Source organism: Phragmites australis, chromosome 9 (assembly GCF_958298935.1).
Source record: "Phragmites australis chromosome 9, lpPhrAust1.1, whole genome shotgun sequence".
NCBI lineage: Eukaryota > Viridiplantae > Streptophyta > Magnoliopsida > Poales > Poaceae > Phragmites > Phragmites australis.
The window spans coordinates 5,718,273-5,743,605 of record NC_084929.1 but is presented as its reverse complement, the minus strand read 5'-3'; the positions used below and the strand labels follow the sequence as shown (position 1 = coordinate 5,743,605).

The window sequence follows — 25,333 nt, the reverse complement described above, 5'->3', positions numbered from 1 at the left end:
ATCCGGTGAGATCATTTTCTCTAGGTCTTCTCCAATTCAACCAAATATTTTCTCAGCTTCAGTGGCTTCTTCATATATTGCATTCATGAGACCTACTAAAGTATATACTTGACACACATGTTAGTTCTATTGACTATGTTGTGATGAATTACCAAAATCACATACATGCCTTAATGTAAATGCTACAATCTCCCTAAGGGCATATTTTCTACACGTGCGCCTTCGACCTGACCCCGGCGAGACAAGCGCATGTGTGTTTTCCTAGTCTTCTCATCCACACATGCTATGTGGGTGGAGGAGACAACTCCTTTTAAGTTGGTCTCATTCCATCTCTAATAGCAAGGTGGAACTAAAGGATACGCTCCCTCCTTCATTTAATTAGGCATTTGAGATTTATTGAGAATTCTTCTTAAATATTATAGACTAAGGCCACATACATCTAAAAAAAAGATTCATTTATAAATCATATTGTTATACACTACAAGATGCAATTCATTGAAAGGAAAACAAGATTCACCATTCATTTTGCCATAGTCATACATGACTATTCTCAACTCTCAAGTCATACTAAATCAAGTCCTCAACCAATCAAGTCCCACAGCCATGAGGCATGTCTCGTTGGAGAGAAAGAGGCTAGTTGAGAGAGAGAGGGATTGAGATGAGTGCATTGGGGAAGAACATGGGATTAGGGGTTTGATGAAATTGCTATAGACTGTGCATGCATTGTGTTTTGATGGAGTGAACATCAGGCCACATTTGCCGAAACATAGTTGAAGCAATCCACCCGTTCACTGAATCGGTCATAGGGTGTGATTTTTTGTCTACACAAGGTTTTGTCCATGTGGGTCATATACGCAGGCTAAGAGAAGCAGGTTGAGCGGAGCCATATTTGCTGAAAAGAAAAGTGTTTAGTTGATTATAGGTGTGGACAAGTTGAGCAGAATTTCTGTTTTGTTGGCTAAATCTGAGGTAATATGAGAGGTTAGATGTGCTGAGATTATGATTGGTTACCTAGAAGAAGTTGTATGATTGATGGCTAAATATGTCTGACTTGTGGACTTGCCTGCACACGTGAATGCGAAGCAATTGCATCCGTCGGGCAAGGCTCAGGAGCAAAGGACTACGTGGGCTTCTCTATTGGGACAGGCTAGATGGGTATTTTTTCATGCACTAACACATGCCACTCAAGTTCATACGGGCAACCAATCACCCTTCTCTTTAGGATTATATGCATGAGTCGAGTCTGGTTGAGACAGATGTGGGCAACCAATCACTCCCTCACTACCTCCTCAAGCAGCTTCTATGTCTTCCCCATCCCCTCCAATTCTCTATCCTCATCCATATTGTGAGAATCGTCCAAATTATATTCGAATTAATCAAATTGGGCGATCGTTTTATAAGATAAGAGCTAGCATACGTCCGTCTCTCGAGGAACCATGTGCTAACCCATATCTTACAACAACAATCACAGCTACTAAATAATTAAGACAAATCGAATCCGGTAGTACCGGTATGTGTTTTATGCAAAATATCGGATTAAACATCTTTGCAACAAACTTCATCAAATCAAGACATAATAAAGAGCGAGTAATTTAAATATATTACAAGTTCCACAATTTCAAAGTACACAAGCTGATATATAAGGATGGGAGCCAATAAACATGTTCAGGCTCTCAACATAACATCAACAAACACTAGAATTAACAAAATACATCAAGTTCATATCCTAGCATGTTAATGTTACTACGTAGTGGAAATATAATCTAAAACAATAAAAAAGGTGTTGCCATTTGCCCTAAGGCACAATTGAATCACCACGAGTAGCACACAATTACTCTTGCTTGTCACTGATGTCGGCATGTATGAAGCAACCGTACACTAATTCATCCTCACATGCCAAAACTCAAAGATAGTATCATGAGTACAAAGGTACTCGCAAAACTTACTCATATGAGTACATATAATAATCCGACTCTTAAGGATTATGCATTTAGACTGAGTAGCAAGGAGTAGACCACACATGGTTAAATGAACTTATGCACAAAAGCCATTTATTAACTCAAGAGTGCGAGCACCTAACATATCTCCAAACTTATGATATCCTATCATGAGAAGATAGTATTATAACCACATAAGAATAATTCTCATCTCAATATAGACATACATGAGAACCAACTCCCAACATATCACATACAACCATAATCACCCAACATTGGAACTCTATGATTGGTGCGATGGATATTAAGCATGCTCATGACCAAGAGCGCAATAATTTAAATTAATTTTACACCCTGCAGGGTACTTTTTACCAAAAGACACGAGACCATGCAACTCAAGCAACTAATCAAATTGCAAGAGGTGGTACCCGTGACAACCTTTTCCAATTAAGCCCTGACCATTTGAATATGCGTCTCTCGATGTGGAGGCCACTTAGATCTACTCCTGGAATAACCTCAAGTGTCTCTACAAGCCCTCCCGCTCACACCGTAGACCTACAAGCTAAAGGTCTACATCAACAAAAGGTATCGAACTCATCTTTACCCTATTTGGATATGTGGAAAGTATGAATAAGTGCTTAAGCCAACGACACTAATGATGGTACTTAAACAACCTAGGAGGGCCTATGACCTTTGAGACTCAATTCCCAAACCATCCCTAATACCTGCCCAAATCTTGCATCATTCTCACAGACTCATCATCCCAACATCAATTTATTATGAATAATAATTAAGCCATATAGCTTGCGAACGATGGATGATTCACCGCTCGACTTCTATCAATGACCTATACATTACTAAGTATTTTAGATAAATTTTAGATTAGACATTAACATAGTTATACCTAGGTTACAAGGATGAGGATCATCAATATTCAAGGTAGGAACAAATGCAACAAAATAGGCTCTACCCGATTCCCAACATTAACTCACTAAACATGCATATACATATAGCGATAACTTATCAAAATTAAGCATCACGTTGATCCAAAGTAAAGGTGAAATATACACAGATGCTTACCTTGGCACTCAGCCTCACAATCAACAGCAACAAAGTCCAGATCAACCTCAGTCATGCCCGCGTTGCTCTCTTGTTCGTCGATTGCTAAAATAAAGACGATGCATTGCAATCAACATGATGAATGCTATGATGTATGCTCCAAGAAGTATGCACGAGTGAAGATGCAGTACACTAAGCTATGAATACATGAACACATAAAATAAAAGAAGTGCCTAACATGAGAGCATCTTGGTAACATTGGAATTTCTAATAGGAATAGCAGAATTTCCAATGGGAATATCAGAATTTTTGATCGGTTGAACTTTTCAAAAAATTGAAACATTGAGTTCTCGGGTTGCTAATTTTATTTAATTGGAATTTACAATGTTAGGATCAGAATTTCCAATGGTGGTCGAAAATTACCGCTTTAGGTCGGAATTTCCGATGGTGATTGGAATTTTTGGTTTTGAATTTGTCTTAACTCTTAGGACCTCCCCTTGAGCTTTGGGTGTAAACTCGAGCAAGAGCCTTTTGCTTTCTTCGCTAGTATAGGCAAATGGGGCTCCCAGAACGTCTGGCAGAATGCTTGGCCTCATGCACCAGAAGTGACACCCGAAGGGTGAGCTTCTGGCGGTTAGCTTAACGATTACAAGAATAATAATTAGAAGTATACGAAAGATAAAGAACCCCGTTTTTCTAGTTTCTATGATGCACTGGGAGCTTATAGACATAAACGAATCAGTTTAGACAGGGCTTTCATTTGTGCGTTAAGGGTTGTTTCTGTTATAGCACTAGAAATCTATGTCGTTAGTCTCAGCTAGAACAGAGGTTTAGCATCGACTAAATTCCATATTCCGTACATTAGGAAGGCGAGTATCTCGAGAAAAGGTTTTAGCACCGGTCTCTCATATATGTACTCCAGTTTATCTGAAGTATCCTAATGGTGTACACCAACTTGAGATAGATAATGCTAAATTAATTAGATAATCGAACTAGCAAAGAGTCAGGCCTAATTGCCTTGTTTACATGTCAAGAGCTTGGTAAAAGCCTTGTTCATATATCAAAGGTGCGCAACCATAGGGTCCCCGAGTTGGCTAATTTTATTTAATCATAATTTCTGATGTTATGGTCAGAACTTTCCATGGTGGTCAGAATTTTTGTTTTTTGTGATTATGAGGTTCTCGGGTTGGTGTTTTTCTTAAATAATTGGAAGTTCTGATCCAAAAGTCGGACCATCCAACCAAACTGACATGGTTAAGTTTGCATCGATTCCTCGGCCTATTCAACTTGCATGTTGAAACCATTTCACAAGAGTATGTGTTTGCACTAAAGCATGGATTCTAAGTTTCATTGACCATACATACGAGCAAAACACAAGTGCTCACTCTAAACCATTTCCTCCTATTCGCTCCTTTGCAAAGAAAAACACGGCGGTGCTTTGCAAGCACAAGAATGTAGCTCAACTGCTCAACTATACCCCAATCCATCGCATGCAACACCACCATAGGCTTCTAGGGAACTTACCCCACATCTTTGTTGGGAGTGGTAAACTTCAGTTGGGCACAAGAGAGGAAGAAGCTCGAGGAAGAAGAACGTCGTGGCTCCTTGTTGCTTCAACCAAAAGAGAGAGATCAAGAATGACGTCAATCCTTAGTGCATGTGTGAAATGCTTGGATGGATGGAAATCTTGAAGTCTAGGGAACACAATGGTGTATCATGCATACCACGAATCCATCTTCTTGACAGAGATTTGGGGGTGGAGAGGGGGAGAGGTGTGTTCTCCCCTTTCAGTGTTTTTGAGAGAGAGGGAGAGAGTGAGAGTGAGAGTGAGTGAGTGAGGTAGAGAGCTGCTGCAGCTGAGGGAGAAAAGAAGGGTGGGGCCAACTCAACTCATTTGGGCTCACAGGTAAGTGTCCCTTTTACTAATTTTAGCAATTTTTTTTCCTATTCTTCTTAAATCCATAAGTGGTGTTCTGGTCCTGCAAAAATTCTAAGAATTTTTCATGGCAACTATAACTCAAGATGAACTCATTCATATTGAATTCACTTTCAAAGCCTAGGTGAAAAATAAACCAAAATCCTTCAAAGTCGATCACTTCCATAACTCCTAGCATTTTTTACGGCATCGATTAAATTCCCAAAAATAAGAGAAAAATCCCTAAAATTCATCTTAACTCAAATACACATTGCTCATACTTAAACATGATGCTTATGATGCTCAGTGATATGTATATGCATTTTTGGGATGTGACACCTATGCCCCAAAATAAATCGCGGTGGTCGCTAGCTGGCAAGGGAACGCTGTCGCAATCCCTTTCTCCTTTGCTCTCCCTCTCCCTAAAATCGATCCGATGGCATGAAGCTTGGGATGGCGATTGGATGAGGGGTGACGCTGCTGCTTAAGGATGCATCCCCGCCGTCGGAGGCCGTTGTTGCGCTTCCCTAGTGGTCACCCCCGCACCGCCCTGGTGGTTGGATAAACCCTAAGTTTAACCCTTTTTGTAAATCAATATGAAAATTTTCTAAATTGATTTTGAAACATTGTACCAATCGATTTCAATGTTCTCTAAAATCGTTGGAAATATTTTGCATATTGATTTAAATGTTCTGACAATCGGATTGAAAGTTTTTTAGATGAAAGTTTTTATGAATCCATTTGAAAGTTTTTCAAAATTGATTTGGATTTTTTTCTAAACCCGTTTTGGGAGCTTGAGTTTGTCTTAGGGTGAGCATGAGGTGAAAGGTGTTTAGAGAAGATGATGCTAAAAATGGAAAGAGGGTGGAATGGTAGCTTGCCATGCATGCATGAATTGGATTAATGTTATGCGCTGAACCTGGTGATATGAAACATTGCATTTTTTGTATTTTAAAGAATATCTATTTTCTATTAATACTATTTACATTATCAATATCGTTAGTTTTTTTCCAAACCTTATCAGTTTGTTCCATAGTATTGTGCATTTTTTGTATTTTAGAGAATATCTATTTTCTATTAATACTATTTACATTATCAATATCAATAGTTTTTTTTCCAAATCTTATCAGTTTGTTCCATAGTACAAATGTCGGACCGTGATCGAACCGGCGAGGTCACTGTTCATTGGTCTGATAGGAAAAACAAGTGGTCGGACCGGGGTTTAATAATTAATATTTAATTATTTATGGCAAAATTACTAAAAACTTGTGTAATTTGTCTCTAGTATAATATGTCTTCCAATGCAATCCACGTCATCCAAACGGGCCTTCCTTCGGTGGTAGTGGGAAGGGAGGTGGTGGGTTCCATCTCTGCCGGCTGCACCGTGCTAATGCGATTTTTACACCAGTTTTTTGGGTTCTGAAACAGATGGCGAACCGGACCGGATCGGACAGGGCACCATTTCCTGTTTTTTTGGGTTGGACCGCCGGTCCAGTCCGGCTTTTTGTACTATACATTATATGAACTGCACCATGGCCAGCGAGCAGATGAGCCTCCCTGACGACGACGACGACGACAGCATGAAGATGCAGGAGCTGGATCGGATCGGATCGGACGCCTCCTGTTCATCATCACCTGCGGCAAACCGACGATGGCAGGTGTTGCACATGGCAAGCCGGCTGGTGGTGCGACTGTGGCTCAATGATCTCTGGACGATCGATGATATCTCGCCCGCGTGCGTGATGTACGTCCGGCACAAGGGAATGTGCAAGGAGCGAGCCATCCGCGTTTGAATCACGGGGACTGCACGAGATGCACGCGCTGTCAAAGGCTAAAAAAGCCTTTCTCGGGGTCCAGTGTTCTTAAAAAAATTGTGTAAGATGAAAACAAATAAAATTATGAGTGGATACAAATAGATCCACAAACTAGAAAATAGGACAATACAAATAGGTCCATAAGCTAAAAAATAGGACGACATCCGTACCCATGAACTCGAGAAAAGCGCACACGCAAGGAGCGTGATGGCAAAGTAGCAGTGCTGCCGAGCTCACTGGGGTTTAATCCTCGGTGTCGCACCCCGTATAGCCTCCAATAAATGAATGTCTCGGATAAAGGAGCCTGGTGTTAAAAAAAATGAATTCGAGAAAACCGTACAAGATATGAACCTATTTGCACACCTACGTACCTTGCAAGTTAACGGACATGTGGCGTGATTGATTTAAGAGAACCTCATTTTTACTGCAAGGATTATATTAGCGCGACGGGTTATTTTAGTGACTTAGCTAATAAGCTAGTTATAGCCTGTGTGGAACAAGAAACTGGATATATATAATGATCTTTATCTATCTTAATAACTTGTGTGTGAAGATACGCCTGTTTCTAAACACCTATTTTTTAAAAAATAAAAAGTTTATTAATTCTTATTGTTACATCAAGTGTTATAATCGTATAAGAATCTATTCTTATCATGTGAATATCAACAACCAAACTACAAAATACAATAAAGACACTAACACAAAATCAAAGTAGAGCCCAACAAGTTAGAAACGGTTCCCAGCAGCTGTGGTTATTATACTTAGATTTGAATGCAAAGTCTAGACTGTCATAAATTGGGTAAAGAGCTCTCTGACCATTCTCTCAAAACATGCACATGTTGAAGTAACCAGCTCAAGGTGCTCATACCATTTTAAACACCTATGTTCCTTGTCAAATATCTAACTATATAGTATATTCGTATAAAGAGTATATCATATATGAATAAGATACTTTATTCACATCTTTAATAACTTCATATATTGTAGATCCAAATCTATCAGACTTGGTATACTCGGAGATCACAAAAACACATACTATGAAGGTCTCGATCAGGTAACCGACTTGAGTATGACTAGTATCCAAGCTAGATTCGGCTGTCTTACCTTGATTGACTAGACGGAGGACTCCTCATTGATTACAGTGGGGTTTAGGACAGTGCCATGACCTATATAAGGTGGGAGCTAGACCCTTGAAAGGACAACTATAACTTCAACTTCTACAAACCCCATAGCTTCGACGATCTAGAGCAGTTTAACGTAACTCAACTCAACGTAAGCATCAAGACCATACGAGATACTCGGCGAATTCAACTCTGGTTTAGTTTATATCCGATCTCACTACTACAAAATCTGCTTAGATGCGGCTCATCACTGCTGGTTGTGCAAAAACTAACAATAAAAATATATCACTATCGGTTCTTAACCTCCTGAGCCTGAACGATGATGGAGCAGCTACAACTGGCACTGATACCGATTATAAGTGCTGGTTCTACCCACGAACTGGTAGTGAAACTTGGATCGAACTCAAAATTTTAATAAATTCCAGTTTTGGCAGAGCGCTCACGTCCGGCTCGCCTCTCTTATCTCTCTCTTAGTCACTTGTTCTGTCATATCTCTTGTCTCTATCTCTTCGCCTCTCTTCCTCCCGATCCCGTGCCACCTCTCCCCTACTCCCACTCCCCGCCACCGCCTCCCCTACACCCGCTCCCCTACCGCCACCTCTTCACTGCTCCCCTTCCTACTGCTCCCACGCTGCTGCTCCCTGCTCTCACTCCCCTGCCGTCGTTGCTCCCTGCTCCTTCTCCCCTCCGCCACCCCTTCGTTACTCCCTCTCCCTCTTCGTCGCTCCTCGCTTAGCCCAACTTGGCCCCTATACTAGATCTGGGAGTAGGGCATCGTGTGGAAGTCGCTTGGCCACCTACTGGCACATCGTCGTGGGACAGGGGGAGGGGGGCTGGAGCTCGAGGGGGTGGCCGGATCCGAAGCTCGTGACGTCTGAAGGGGCGTTCGCTTGGCGCTCGGTAGGTGACCACGAACTCGTGTGTGATGTGGAATGTGTGTTGTGAAGACGGCCTTCGTGCCGTCATGTTTTCTTGTGCAGCGACAACTGTGGCAATAGCGGCAGCGGTGGCAGTAGCAAGGCCAATTTCCAGCGGCGGTGCCTAGCGGTAGCGGTGGCGGGAGCACTGCGTCGAGCGGTGACGAGAGCTCAATTCCGAGCTGGCTCTTTTTTTTTTCTGGAAGGGGCAACACCGTCGGATGTGCAACCGGTAGTGATTGGCTCAGACATTCACTGCCGACTAATCACTGTCGGATGTAAAACCAGTAGTGAAAGACCTTTTACAACCGGTAGTGATATATGGTTTTCATCCGGCAGTAAAAGACCATTTACAACCGGCAGTGATATATGGTTTTGTAGTAGTGTCTACTCCTTGTAATATGTCTAGTCACCTTACTTGTACTTTGAGATAATACAAATATATCAACTTCTATACAGGATGTAGGGTATTATTTTAGATGAGAGCTCGAGCCTTTCTATATCGCGTATCTTGTTTTGTGCTCAATCATTGATCTCGAAGATATACCAATTTAACTTTGAACATATTGTGCGGAACAAATCTTCGACCTTCCTATTTATTGCGACCTCCCATTTTCCGTGCAGCACATGCATGCCGTTTCTAACAGGGGACGAACTGAAGTCTGAAGAGTTGCTTTCTTTCACGCCTCTGTTTCGAGAGGAACGCTCTCCTTACCTTTCGGATTAGCACGTCCACGAAATGCCGCGTAGGCAGCAATGGAGCGTCAGCACTGGAAGCAGAAAAGAAAGGGAAAGATAACGACTATATATGCATGCATGCTGACCGTTGGTTACTGTACTTTCGTGTATTTGTCGATCTCCTATAGTATCCGCATCGATGCAATAATATTAGTTTTATAGATATAGTTTGATCAGTGTCGATCTCCCAGTTCATAAGGATGACCACGATCTGGACACGTTACACAGGGAGCAACACTTAACAGAATCTGTGTGTTCCTCATGTGCAGCTATCCAGGAGTGATGGTGCAGAACGTCACTGGGAGGTAGGAAAATGAGCCCTGAACCACCACAACGTAAGGGACAGGGATCCTCTGCAGTAATGATGGATTAGTGCAAAGGATCATTGTTTGTGGAGTAGAACAAGTCTAATATTACAGTAAGTTGAATTACGTAACCATCAATTACTATTGCTACAGTGATCCGATCAACTGTGCAGATAGCGTTCGATGTTCGGAGGGCCGAGATTTGCCGCTACATCAATTACTGTTGATTGTGCTCCAACTTACTGTGCAAATATATAAATAATCCATTCAATTTCCCAATTGAGTCCTAAGGTTGTTTAGTTCGATTTATTTATTAGATACTTGAGAATGGATTATTTATATATTCTAGTAAGTAAAAAAGATTAGAAACTTAATTCACAAGCAGATCCTACTTGTCAAGCCATCGTTGGTAGGAGCTATGTCCAGTCCAAACGAAGTTTTAAAACAAAGAACCTTCGCATGTGGCACATTGGCAAATGCAAATGAAGAACTTGTGAAGGCAAAGATCGATAGATGCCAATCTAAAGATGAAAACCATGTACTCTTCCCGCCTCGATTTATTTTTCTTTCCTTAAGAGAGGGTTGCACACTGGAACGCACCGCTACAGTCACGCATACACAAACGCCTGCCTCATCATGGCGGCGGCGCATGCAGCTAGCTCCGAATTAAACATCACGGTCCGTCCGGAGGCGGCTGGCACTGCACCGATCGACGACCTTCTCGCGCACGCCTTGCTTGCTCAATCCTCACGCGCACGAGATGTGCGCCGTCTCCTCGCCGACGCGGATAGCCTGGGCCGACGGCACGCACTGCGCCGCCACCGCCGTGACCGTGGGGGCTGGGGGCGCGCCGGTCTGCTGCTGCTTGACGGCGGCGGCCCGTTTGCAGGCCCCCATGACGGGCGCTCGCTCGCCGAGGGGGATCACTGGGAGGTTGTCGCAGTTGCAGATCTCGATCATGAAGCCGTCGGGGTCGTGGAAGAAGATCTGGTCCACGTTGATGCCGCCCTCCTCCACGCACCGCTGCACGTACGGGATGCCCATCTCCTTCAGCCCCCGCTCCACCGCCACCATGCTCTCGCACTACAGATACATATGAAATATTAGTTCGCCTGCAGTTTGGTACTCCCTTCGGTTGAATGAAAGTTACATTTTTTTTTGAAAAGTTATTAAAACTATTTTTGATCGTACTCTTAATTTCTTTTATAATATATTATCAATTACTATAAAATCAATATCATATTAAAAATATTTTAAAATATAAATCTATTAAAATAAATTTTGTATACCAAATATACATATAATTTGACTAATTATCGATCAAATATAAAGTTATAAAACTAAAAGTAAAATTAGCTTCAACGAGGAGATTATAGTGGTTACTTGTTGAAGAGGACTCAATTTTCACTCGCCTAGCTAGCTAGTTTTTATTCGTGCGACGTGAGTCATATGTAGGCGTGCATCCTTATCACTATCCACCTGATCTTTTGTGCGTGATGAATCAGATACACACACAAGCATACGATGACACGGCTGTTATTGCACAGATAAGACAATCGACAGTCACACGTTTGTAGCTAGCTCACGTCTGAAAATATCTCCTTGACTATGCAAGGACCCGACGAGTGTATGGCCACAAGAAATAGTCCGTGCGACAACTTGAAAAACGCAAGATTAGGATCGTCCAAACCAGTCGTAATATCGCCAGAGAAAATGACGCGCCACTTGCTCGTTTCGATCGAGCGACGCCGTAGTTGTACAGCAATGGAATCAGGCCAAGGTGTTGGAGCCTAGCTAGCTAGGACATGACAACGTCTCTTTCGTGACCACCTAATATTCCATGTGAGTGCATCCAGAGAAAGGCTTGGAAAGGGAGACTAGTGGAAAGCAACCATCAACTGTTTCTCTAAACAGAACAATATATAGTATGTGACCTAACCGCGCAGTAAAATTTTGTGTGCATTCTAGATAGTTCTAAACTCCAATACACCACAAATAACATATAAAAAGTTGTAGTTTAATACTGACTCTCTTGCGCCCGATAAGTGTATAGAAATAATATGTGCTTTCCAGATAGTTATAAACCCCAATACACCACAAATAACATATAAAAAGTTGTAGTTTTAATACTTACTCTCTTGCGCCCGATAAGTGTATATAAATAATATGTACATAGGTGAGTATGTTCAGTAATCAAAATGTATGTAAGACGTTATGTCTATGTGTGGGTCCGACCTTATAATCTAAAAACTAATAATACTTTTATCTAACTACCATTCATTTTTTCTTAGCTTAGTTTACTTTTATCTAACTACCATTCATTTTTTTCTTAGCTTAGTTTAGAGATCAGTACACTATCTATCTATTTGATACTCACTTACATTCCAACCCTCCTATGAGGTGGCGTCACCATCACTTTGTGAGCATGTGCAAAATAACCTAGATACATGCATCATCTGACTTCTTTTTTTCTCCGAGAACAAGTTGACAGAAGAGACGGTGCTTAAATCTTATTTAGATATGTACTTAGAACATACCCACGTGGGCGTGTTTGGATATGAGTATGGTGCGTATGATTAAGTGTGTGCATCCATTCTTGTACATAAAAAACTAAAAATGCATTTTTATCTAACTATTAGTTTATTTTTTTATAGCTTAGCTTAGAGACCAATACAACTATATCTACTTGATACCCACTTGCATTTCTACTCTCCCACGAGGTCTCGTCGCCATCACGTGTGTGCATGTGCAAAATAACATAGATGCATGCATCATCGGACCTTTATTTTTCCAAGACTAATCAATAGACAAGTCAACAAAAATGTGCCTCCAATTTTATTTAGACATGTGTTAAGATATATCTACGTGAATGTGTTTAGATATGAGAGTGGTATGTACGTGATTGTATTTGCATCCAACCTTGTACACTAAAAGAACTAAAAAAAATTCTTTATCTAATTACTAGTTTATTTTTTCTTAGCTTAGCTTAGAGACCAATACGACTATCTTTCTATTTGATAGCTACTTGAATCTCCGTGTCTTCAATCTTGATTAGACGTACCCGTGGATGTATGTGAATTTGAGTGTGATGTCTGCGTCGAAGTAGGAGCATTGGTGATTACGGATTATCTATCTAGGGTACAGTACCTGGAAGGAGATGTGGTTGTCCTTGGGATTGATCTCCCTCTTCTCCGGGAGCCTGTCGGCCGGGTCCTCCGACTGCAGCAGGTGGATGCCGATCCCATAGTTGAACAGCCTGGCGTTCATTTTTTTTTTTTTGCATGCAAAATTAGGCGTGAGGAAATTTTCTGCCATATAATATCGATTGGCATGTAAAATGAAGTATACAGGCATGCAGCACGTAGTTATTAATTACCATGCGCCGTCGAAGTCGAAGGATCCGGGGCGGCGGATGGGGACGAAGCCGAGTACGTCGGTGTAGAACCGCAGCGACGCCTCCACCGACCGGCACACGATGCTGATGTGGTTCAGGGACGTCAGCGGCAGCAGGCCGCTGCCTGCCCGGCCGCCGTTCATCGCCGCTGTCGTGTTCACCATCCTCTCGCCCGCCTCCAAATAATTAAGCTAGCTCAAACTCGATCGGCGTCGCCGGCCGCCGGCGATTCGGCCACTGGATCGTCCGACGAGGGAACTGTATAGCTAGCTAGCTAGGAAAAGAACCGGCAAACAAAATCGAGCTATCAGCTAGCTGATCGGGGTTACCACTTGATCAGCTGACGCTGCTAGCTCTGCTTTGCGCTGCTGAGCTTGTCAGGGAAACGGCTGGGCAGTGTGGTAAACCAAATGAGCTTGCACTATTACAACCTGAAGAGTGATGAATGATGAGGAGAAGGTGGTTTGGCCGGGTTTATATAGCTGCAGGGTCCTTCCGTCGAGGACAACTCTGTCGTGACACGTCGATCCACGTCATCCTCATCTAGGTCGTTCTCCGTTCCACGCAGCAGCTGATACGGCCCTGCTATCCGAAACCTGCCCAGCCGTGCACGCCTAGCCGGTGATACGTACGTACTCTTTCCGTTTCTGTCAGTTTTGACTGAAAATAGACACTCAAATACGCCTCCAAGTCAATTTCGACTTGGTGGTGATCTAAACATACATTTACATATTTAATTAATTGAACTAGGCTCAGTAGAATTAATACATGTACCTATACGAGACTTCTAGCTATATCTCAAATAAAAATATACTAATTCCGTTCTAAAATAGATGTCGTACTAAATTGCATATAGTCAAATTTTAGAAATTTTAACCACTAATATACACATAGCTAATATGATTTAACACATGAAAATGATAGTAATAAATTTATCATAAAAAATACTTTAATATCATCTAATTTTTATTAATTTTTATCAAGAATTAGTTATCAAAAATAATAATAAAATATACTTATTAAAGATCGTGTTGATATCTTAAACGACAAATAAAAAGAACAGAGATAATAACTTCGTGTTGAGGCTTTAACATCATCTAATGTTTGATGAATTATCAAAATGAAGAAAAGATCGAAATGCGGCCAAACTTTGGGCATCACGAGATGCTCGTCTCCATCGCTCGCTCCTCACTCGCGCTTTTGTCTACTAGGTACCTGCTACTCGGTAGGGTTCGAGAGGCTTCCATGGATAGATGCTGGAGCGGTCGGTTCCGAAGCAAGGTTTGCTACGCCTGCAGCCCAAGGATGACACGTCGCATCTCTTCTCAGGTGAGTCCATCAACAAGGTTCAAAGATCGACGAGGGCAAAAAAAAAGAGAGAAGCATTTTTCACAAGTTTGTTGGCCTGGTGAGTTCCGATGCAGATAGAAGAAATAGTTTTGTCATTTACGCGAAACACGGTTTTCCCACTTGAATGACTGTAGCAACTCCGAGGGCATCTCCAGGGGTAAAATCAACTCGCTAGCTATATGATTAAACACATATATATATATATATACATATATATATATATATATCAATCACCTATAGCTTAAACTCCTCTCGAACAGTCTGACCATCTCACCTTTCTCCTCTCTCTCGGCCCAACCACACGCCGGTCCGACCCCCTCCTCTATCTCTCTCCCGCTCTTTCTCTCTTAGGCTGAGTTGCTGACCGAGCCAGCCTAGCTTCGTGCGTGCCAATCTGGCCCGGCCGCCTCTCTTCTCCCTCCTCTCCCTCTCTGTTGTTGTCCGGCGCGATGGCGACAACAGAGGAAGTCCACGACGATTTACGTCGAGCCAGAGCCAGAAATCGATCAAAGACCATCAAGAAGGGTTTGTTGGATCTTCGTGAAGATGGAGCCCAAGACGAATTACAGGGAGCCCGACTTGATCACAATGTGGAGCTCGGACTCAACCCGTCATCCAAACAATTTGGAATCAAATTGAGCTACAATCCGACAACAAGAACATCTAGAAGGTACCAGGACGAATTCGTGAACATCACGTGGACCTTTTGCCCACTTTATTTGCACCAAAGTTTGAATCTCGAGTCCGACCTCGAATTGAAGACATGAGGCCGCCAGACTCTCAAACCCTAGCTGTGATCGATTAGGAGATCTCCATGCGTCTCGAGTATATAAGGATGGCCAGGGGTTCGATTCAAGCCACCCCCACCTTTTGACCAATAGCCTGAGGCATAATTGCCACCATAAGAGCCTCTCCAACAAGCTCCGACAGCCGCAACTGCCATTGACCCTTGCTAGCATCATCAGACCCTATCAACAACGGCGTGCCCTTGGATGGATTTGCAGTGGTCTGTTGGTGCTACTCCACCGCTCGTCGGTGAAGTTAGGGCAACGAGGTTCCAGTGAAGTCCGACGAGTGTGTCGTCGTCTCAAGTGTCAGAGACGAGACTGACCAAGGTGAGTCGTCAGATTTGATATATCCAGTCGAGATTAGATCTTCCGAGTACCCCTTTGACAGTTTGATCCGAGATGTTCGATCCAAAACCGACGTGTCAGATTTAATGTACTTAGCGTCGTCCATTAGGGTAACGTGACAACATTAGAGCCATGTCAGCATGCCGTGTGAACTTTTATGCTGACGTGTCGTGCTCAGTCAGCCAAATATGCCGAATCAACAAGCACAGTCATCTTTTATTTTTCTTTTTAATTGTTTTATTCTCTGCTGATGTCATATATTATATATATTGTGCAATAATTAGTTTTTTAGTATGAAAATAATTATGAAAAACAGGATTAATATGAATTTTTTTAATAATGTTATTTAATAATGTTTAATGTTATTATATAGTTTATAATTCAAATAAATGCAAAAAATTCCAGAAAACCCAGAAAATCATAAATTGTTCCACAAAATTCTAAAAAAAATTCCAATCACATAATTTCATCTGTAGTTAATCCTTTTGACATGTTTTAATACTTCGGAAGCCGTAACTTATCAACCATAGCTCCAATTTGGGTTCTTCCGCCAAAATTGTAAAAAACGTGATATTGTGTGTGATGATGATTGTTGTGTGCCATTTGGTTCTTTTTGGATCTTGGTGTTTACATATTGCCTTTTCTCTTATGTTCGCAAGTCGACACCAACGTTTCAAAGGAGCTAGAAGGACTTCAGGATCAAGACTTTGAAGACCCAACTGAGTTTTGTGAAGGTAGGTTGTGTTCTTGACCATATTAATCCCACTTTTTAAAATATTTGTTTTGCAAACATGTATGCTAATAATATTACCGGAATCCCAAGAGTTAGGTTTTACCCTAGTTTTCATTTATCATCCTTGTCGCTATGGTTATGGTTTAGATATGAAAGGGTAGGTCATGCTTAGCCTTGCTTTGGGATAGTGATCATGATAATAGCTCAACTAAATATGATAATGGTCATATGCAACTAGGATAAAAAATGGTGATCTAATTTTTTTTTAGCAATATGGAATTATGATTTGAGCAAGTGATTTGGATGAGACTAGTACAGGTTGTACGGCTGGGATTGTGATAGTCTTGCTCAAATCTTAGGATTGGTTCATAGAGTGATCTTTTCAAGTTAACAGTACAACCACAAGCCTGGTATGGGATGAGCATAACTAGTTAATTTACTTTACTCTCAGCATTGTGTTGTAAGACCCAATTCTTGGGATTTCTTATGCCTCCTGTATCAGTCCTTAGATCAAGTAGCTAATATGCATAGTACAGTAATTATGGCTTCAAAGTCATACATCGTGCATAAAAGTATTAAAGTTACAGAGTACAAAAGGTCTTCAAGCCATACGGTATATTACAAACCTAGCCTACCGACCAACAAAAACACAATGGAATAACAACCCAAAGCCACATGCAACTAGGATGCGAACGTGACTACTAAATCTACTCCTCATCCACACGTTCATGTCCAGCAAAGTCAGCATCCATCTCCTCATCTGAATGATAGCAAGAATGAGTACGAAAGGTATTTAGAAAGTCCTACACTACTTCAAGGTGTTGATAGATGTATAAAGAACATCTCAAGGACAAGGCTTTACGATTTAGTTTTAAGCGTAAGACAGTTTTATGCAGATATTCAATTGTATTATCTACTGTTAACTTTGAAATAGATCAAAAAGGTAACAAGGTATATCTTGGGGGTTTTCGATCCTGGGAGGGGCTACACCTCGCTCCGCAATCCCTGTCATTGTGTCTGGTGTACCTCTAGTACCACATAGTTCCTGATAGATTGAGCAAGTAACCTCATCACACAGATATCTAGTTCACACACTCACTCATCAAAGACACACATGCCCCGAGTCTAACCAAGTGAGGTCATTGTTTCACATGTCCACGACTGTGGACACGACTATTCGAATTGATTTACACTATATAGAGATTGTACACTCTACCCATACGATATCAACCTCCAACCGTTGTAAGTGGAGGAGCGAATCACATCGAGATCCTATACCCATTGAGAATGTTGCTACACGATCCACCCACTAGAAAAACAATAGGGGTCTAGATCATTGGATTAATCATGGTTCGATGGACATTGCAATGTCACCAGCCAGCTCTCATAATGCGTATAGTAACAAGTCTTTTCCTGAGTTCCCGTTGTACCCCTACCTCTAGGGTGGGCAATGAGCTCAACTAATGGGGTGTGAGATCAAATATTGCCCATACAAGACACATGGTTGCACTAGGGTGGCTTAGCACGACGATGTAATGATTCGGTACTTATACGGCCGAAGCAGTCATCTTCAGTTGGTAATGAATACCACAAAGATAACTCAAGCTCCCAAGAGCATCCTCTACCGGAGGACTACTCTACTTGCCTCTGCCAAAATAGTTTTCACCCATTTTACACACCACCCGCCATATCCCACACCACATCATGGATTCCATGATCACCAAAGATTTATGGCATGTTAGTTGAATTGATTAGATAGTGAAGTGACATCTCTAAAGAGATGTATTCCACTAGCAATATCCCTGAGGAGATGTATTCCCTCCTAAGCATGATAGATATCATGGCGTTGTCCGACGTTAATATAGATAGCGACAGGTAAATCTTAAGGTGATATATATTTTGGATAAGACATTAAGGCATATCAATTATTTGATAGGCTTTAACTACTATAAACAGTTGAAAATAGCACAATACATAGCACATGCGATTATAAGTCATGTTTTAAGTTGATCAATTTAGTTTATTGAAACATGAGCTCAAAATGATGAAGGAGATTGGACTTACCTTCTCTGAAGTCTTCTTCTAGCCCTTGGTCGAAGTCAGGATCCTCCGGGTTCTCCATAAAATCAACCGGTTCTGCAAACGTGATTACGATTAACGATGGCTTATACCAGAGAAGAATAAAATAACACCAAATGGAATACAAAATTATCCTTAATGGATATCACACTAAGATAGAAAGATAGATCTCAAATTTAGATTAATTTAGGTGAAAGAATCACCGAAATCAGAGTAAGAACGGAGAAGTTATGACTCCCGAAAGATTTAATCTAAAATTAAATAGAGAAATTATGAAATAATACTATTCATGAGTGGCCCCATAGGTGAGACCCACTAAACGGTACTGTGGGGCCCACTACATAATATTCGGGTTGGGCTGATATGGGCTGGATATGGGCTTGGGTTTGGGCCTAGGCTCCCACAATGGTCAGCCCAATGGGTCGGGCTGACTCGCTTTGTAGGCTATGGTAGCTGGGCCGACCCATGGGGGTACAGCCTTCGGACGCTAGACTGTCCAGCAGGCCGGTCGCGCATGGGCTGAGCCTTGGCTTGCTTGGCTAGGCCGCGCAAGTGAGGACAGAGCCCAACCACGCGCTCGTGGTGCGCGGGCTCGTCAGTGGAACAAAACAATAGCGGACGGGGAGGGGGGTTGCGGTGAGCATTCATGGTGAAACACCGAAGGCTTGGCAGAATAGTGCTCCCATTGGGGATTCATGAGAATGAAAGGGTGCTGTCGGAGGATTAACTCCTATCGCAGGGATCCCGAAAGACCCCTTTTTAGAGATTCGGCCGGAGGGATGATCCTGAATAAGTTCATCGGAGAAATAAATGGAAGTGGATGTAAATGCAACGACCGGTGGTGGGGGATGATCGACCTAGCGCAAAGAGGAATAAATGCACCGGAGTTTAGACAGGTTCGGGCCGCACGGGGGCATAATACCCTACTCCTGTATGGATGAATTAACTGTCCTGAGGGAAGTCCCCCGAGGATGTATCTGGTTACAAGAGTATTGTGTCTAACTAAGAGCTTGAGGCTCCTTGTTTCTCGGCAGAAGCTCTGCTCAGGCTAGCTCACAATGTCTTCGTCTGTTGGCTTGGTTCGTTGTGGGGTTCGTCTTCTCTGTCTCTCTTTTTTTCCCTCTTCTTTGTCCCTCCGGTGTGTCGACTCTTTTATGCACTCGCCGGTTACGACATACCCCGAACGGGAAGGAAAGGGTACAAGTTCCAAGACGCCATGACTGAAAAAGGCGTCATCATTTTCTCTGGGCGAAATGACTAGGGTGGTGGAAAAAAGCGCGGCGCGTGTCTGGTCACTCGTCACTGTGGACGCCCTGGCAACGGGTGCCGTTGAGAGGGCCCATCGGGCAGCCACAGAGGCACCCGGCGTGCCCGCCCTGTCTTGTTCCTCTGCCACGGCAGGGCGGCAGGCGGAACGCCTTGATCCTGACAATGCTATCTCGAGACATACCGGGTGATACGGGACGGGACCCGTGCAATTAATAGCCCCACGCCCCTCTGCCAAAACATGGCAGGAACTGACGCTGCGGCGGGAGCAGTTGGATATGTCAGGCCGCGCGTGCTCATTCAATGCGGCCTTGGACCTCTGACGGGCAGACACCTCATCGGTGGGCCCCTTGGGGGCCTCCCTGGGTCGTCGGAGAACCGAGTGCTCGGGGGTACCGTTGACCTCCCCGAGAACTCTCTCCCGAGAATGCTTATCCTCGTCCTCGGAGCACCGGGTACTCGGAGGTACCGTTTACCTCCCTGAGCACTTTCTCCCGAGCACTCTTATACTGATCTTCGGGGAACCGTGCGCCCGGGGACTGCTGTGCGCAGTCCCCGAGCACTTTCTTCCCGGGACTTAGCTCTTATGATCATCGGGGGACCTGGGTGCTCGAGGGCGACCGGGCGCTTCCCTGAGCACTTTCTTCCCTGGACTTAGACTTTGCGGGTCATCGGGGGACTGGGGTGCTCGGGGACCGAGGACTATGGCCCCGGGCACCTTCTCCCGGAACTTATACTTTCCTCACCTCGCGGGGGGAACCTCACGGGGTGGTGCCACATGGCGGACAGCTGGCCTGGCCTCGGGACTCAGGGACCCCCGGTTCCTGATACACCGACAGGTGCCAAGCATCTACTTGGGCACGTGAACTAATTTTGGGGGTTAACTATGACAGACGACAGTCGGAGTGGGTCAAGGCGGCGGCGGCGAAAGTGGGTAGCACAATCCCATGATTGGCGTGCTACATGTACCTATGAGCTACCCTAGGTGCTTCTACAACTACACGGCACGGCGGCTGGCTCAACAGAGGGCAAAACGAGCGCCGACAGCGAGCTCAGCGTGGCACTGGGGAAGAATCCCACGATCGAACATCATTGCACGAAAGCAGAGCTAATGGGTGACAATAGGCTAGCTAGGAGGAAGCATGAGGGGTAGGGCAGAGATGGTGAAGGGCAGTGTGACTGCTAGGGAGAGCAGGAGGTGGTAGTGGCAGTGAGAAGGTGTAGCGCAGCTTCTCGGTGGCGACGCCTACTAGAAATCGTGTGGCAACGGTGACTCTACGCCGGCCATATGCACATGCGGTCACCAAAGTCTCGAGCGATGTTGCGCGGACAGCGCAACAGCATGCACTAGAGAAGGGAGAAGGGTGTGCCGATGGCTGCACCTGCGTGTCAGCAAGGGACGAGCGGGGTGAGCGTGGAGAAGGCGTGCAGCTAGATGGTCGATGCGTGGGCGGAGGGGCGAGATGGGGGATGGAGTTGGGTCGGCTGCTAGGCTTGCGCAGGGGGAGAAAGGGTGTTGGGCTGCCACTCTGCTGGGTTGCGCAGAGGCGAAGAAGGTAGTGCGAAGGTAGTGCTGGGCCCGGGGAGAAAAGGAAAAAGGTTTTGGGATAAATTCAAATGGGGAATTTGAATTTGGATTTAGAAAATAGATTTGGATATGGCACTAATTCAAATAAAAGTATTTGAATTATGATTTGGATTTGAAGCTATGGGATTTGGGTGAGGATTTAAATTCAATATTTGAATTTAAATTGGACTTCAACTAAATTAAGAATAGATTTGAATTTGAGAGATTCAAATTCAAATCTCCACTCAAAGACCATAAGAACAAATAAACCAAAATGCATATGATTCAATTTATTGCAGGGGTTTAAATTAGAAATTAATTTGGTGCTCTTTGGAATACTTATCCAAAATAATATATTTGAATATATACATACAAGTATATATATTCAAATAAATATTTCCTTGCTTTTAAGTTCTTTTGAATATTTAGATTTTTTTTAAAAGGATTGAGTTTTGCTATAATCTATATGCTAAAACTAGAGATGTTACAGTGTAGACCATTTGGTTGTATGAAACGAAACAATGTACTTCGGGGTTTCCATAAGGTGCAAGAGGGGGCTTCTGTTGTAGTCACGCGGCGGTGAAACCTTAGCGGATATGCACATGCTGAGAGGGTTTGTAAAGGCTCTGTAATGAATTCCTAGCGCACACATCAAAAGTGTGCAAGAGTTTTCCATCGGCCAACGGGTGCTCAGAAAATATGGAAAACATGATTTATGGGTAAAGTGTATAACTTCTGCAGAGTGTAAAACTTGTTAATCAGCTGTAGCTGTACTCATGGTTACCTGTGGCAAGAAAAACTAGAACTTGACAGTTTGGTTGGTTTGGTAAATCATAGTGGTGGGAACTATGATTGAGGTGTCATTCAACTTTGGTGGTGGGAATCATAGTTGAGATGTTGGAACGTTGGTTAAGTCAAGATGATTGGAATCTTGATGTGGTTGGTTACTTTATTGTTATTCACTTAACTGTTTACTCATTTTAACTTCATTTAAAATAAATATTGTTTCTGCAAAAGAACCATATTTCCATATTATTGTTCGAGCCTTCATATGTATAATATTTCCTCATAAATTACTGAGTATGACATGTGCTCACTCTTGCTATCATTAAACACTCAGTTGGATAAGATGTTGGACAGTTTGATGAAGATGGATCGTTCTAAGTTACTTTCTACATCGGTTTGCCTATAGGGTCATCATGAAGGCACTTTTGTAAGACGATTAATTACGGTTAAGTGAGATATTGTAATGATATTCATGTATAAAGTCACTATATATTGAGATTGATTCTCAGGCTCAGCACATAGATGAGATTGATTATTTTCTTAGACTGGTCTTGATAGGGGGAGTGTAGCGGTCAAAGTCAATGATAACATTGGCTTATACTTCCAAACGAAAAAGGGCGTACAATATTGGGACCCGCTTTCTCCAATTCTATTCAACATTGTTACTGACATGTTAGCAGTACTCATTGGAAGAGCCAAAAGAGAAGGGCAAATCGAAGGATTAGAGACACACCTTGTTGAGGATGGTTTATCTATTCTACAATATGTCGATGACACTTTAGTTTTAATGTACATGATCTGAAAAATGCCAGGAATATGAAGGATTTGCTCTGTGCTTTTAAGCAGCTTTCTAACCTAAAAATCAACTTCCACAAAAGTGATTTGTTCTGCTTTGGCTCGGCCCAGGATAATGCGGACCAGTATGCTGAACTTTTTGGATGCGCCATGGGTGAACTTCTAATGCGCTACCTATGTATTTTGATTCATAATGGATACCTTAAGAATTCAGAGTGGGAAGGGGTCGAAGAACAGTTTGAAAAGATACTAAGCAGTTGGATGAGCAAGCATCTATCCGTTGGGGCTAGGCTTGTACTTCTCAACTTAGTTCTCAGTAGTCTTCCCACATATGTGATGTCTTTTTCCTTATTTCATGAGGGGTACTAAAGAGACTTGACTACCTTTGCTCTTGGTTCTACTAGCAAAGTGATAGTCAAAAGAAAGGTACTGCCACAAAATAGAGTGTCATGTTCCAACCGAAAGATCACGGTGGATTAGGGATTTGAGACCTCGATGCTCAAAATACAATGATATTATGTAAATTGCGCTATAAACTACTGACCAAAGAAGGAATCTGGCAAGTCTTATTACAAAACAAATACCTCAGTTCCAAACCTTTTATGCAAGCCAATTGGAAACCAGGGGAATCCCATTTATAGGTTGGTCTGATGAAGGTAAAGCAACACCTATTTAGTTTCAATACCTTCGTCATCAAAGATGGATACCAAATCCGGTTATGGGAGGATCATTGGTTGGGAAACTCAACACTGATAGACCAATACCCATACTTGTATACCATTGCGCGCAACAAGCAAGACACAGTTGCCAAAGTACTTCAAACATTTCCACCGGATATCTCATTCTGGAGGAATCTAATAGGAACAAAACTGATAGCATGGAACGAGTTGCTACAATGCCTTATCAATATTAATCTATTACAAGAGCAAGATGAATTCCGATGAAACCTGAATCAATTAGAAAAATTATGTGTGAATTCCCTATATTATTCTATACTACATAGTGATACTCCAATTATGCATAGGCAATTATGGAAAATAAAGGATCCTATAAAAATCAAAATTTTTCTGTGGTACTTACACAAAGGGATACTATTAATCAAAGACAATTTATCTAAAAGATATTGGCAATGTACCTAGAAGTGTTGCTTTGTCACAAAAATGATACAATTAAGCACCTTTTTTTTTACCTGTCATTTTGCCCGATTTGCATGGTTTATCGTCCAAGTGGCTACGGATCTTTACCTACAGCATAGCGCAACAAACATGTTTGAAAATTAGTTTTGTGGTCTTAGTAAATAGTGGAAAGCCAAAATAATGGTGGTAGCAGCCGCCTTTTGTTGATCGTTATGGTTATGCGGAAATGACATTGTCTTTAGCAAGAAAAAAATATTTCCTTTGTAGGTTATTTATACTTGTATGTGATGGCTTTGTATGTGGTCTGTTTTGCATTAGCAAAAGTATCGATAGATGGTGTCAACAACGTGCGTGGACTTGGAGCGGGAGGTCAGAGAGCTTTTTACCCGGTGTAGATGGCTGTCTAGAATGCGGATTGATGCTCCTCCACCATAAACCTTCCCTGGGGGGTCCATTTATCTCTTGTTGTGGTATTTTTCTAGTTGAACTTCTTTTCCTCTATGTTGGTTATGTGCATATCGGATATGCAGAGGCTGAGAGTGTACTCTTATGCGGTTTATCACATTGATGTGATGATGAGAATTAATAAAGCTTCCTTTATCAAAAGTAACAATCTGACCCTTAGTCTTGATGCCAAAGTTATTTTTGGACCTATATCACTACTAGAGAAATGATTTGTACAGACGGTTCAGAAACCCTGTGTGAGACACATTTTTGAATCGTTTGTACTAAATAGTCTGTACAAATTAGATTTGTACAGATATGTTTTGAACCGTCTGTACTAAGTTTTCTAGAGCTAAAAATCCAAAAAATAATTTTCCTACCCACACTAGCCCCCTAATGTTATTATATTGGCGCGGCCACAAGTCATACGATTTTTCATGTGAAATATCACACGTGCATTTTTTGGGAGTCAAACCCACAACCTCTAACCCCACATGAAGTTTCTTTACCATCTCACCTATCATTGAATGTTGAACATTACATAAAAATAATCTATATAACATATACGCTCCAAACGAGTGGGACACCAATAGTACATCTGTACTAATAGTATAGACGGCTCCTAGTTTGGAATCGTCTGTATTATTTCATTTGTACAGGCGTTTCTAGTTTGGAACCGTCTGTACTATTACTGACTGTAGTATAGATAGTTCTAAAACTATAACTATACGTATAAATATAATAGTATAGACAGTTCCAGTTTGGAACCGTCTGTATTATAGCATCCCACTTTGTTGGAATTGCTCGTTGTCATTTTCTCAGACAATTCTAGTTTGAAGCCGTC

The 25,333-nt window shown here is 42.4% G+C and overlaps 1 protein-coding gene across 1 annotated transcript; it reads right to left on the bottom strand.

Annotated features, from left to right (window-relative positions):
- Positions 1-10,328: 10,328 nt before the first annotated feature.
- LOC133928539 (glyoxylase I 4-like) lies at positions 10,329-13,634 on the bottom strand. The gene is made up of 3 exons (XM_062374928.1): positions 13,183-13,634; positions 12,954-13,062; positions 10,329-10,889 (listed from the first exon to the last, which is right to left on the bottom strand). Exons 1-3 carry the CDS (start codon positions 13,362-13,364, stop codon positions 10,554-10,556), a joined length of 627 nt encoding a protein of 208 aa, XP_062230912.1. The 5' UTR covers positions 13,365-13,634; the 3' UTR covers positions 10,329-10,553.
- Between the last annotated feature and the right edge of the window lie 11,699 nt (positions 13,635-25,333).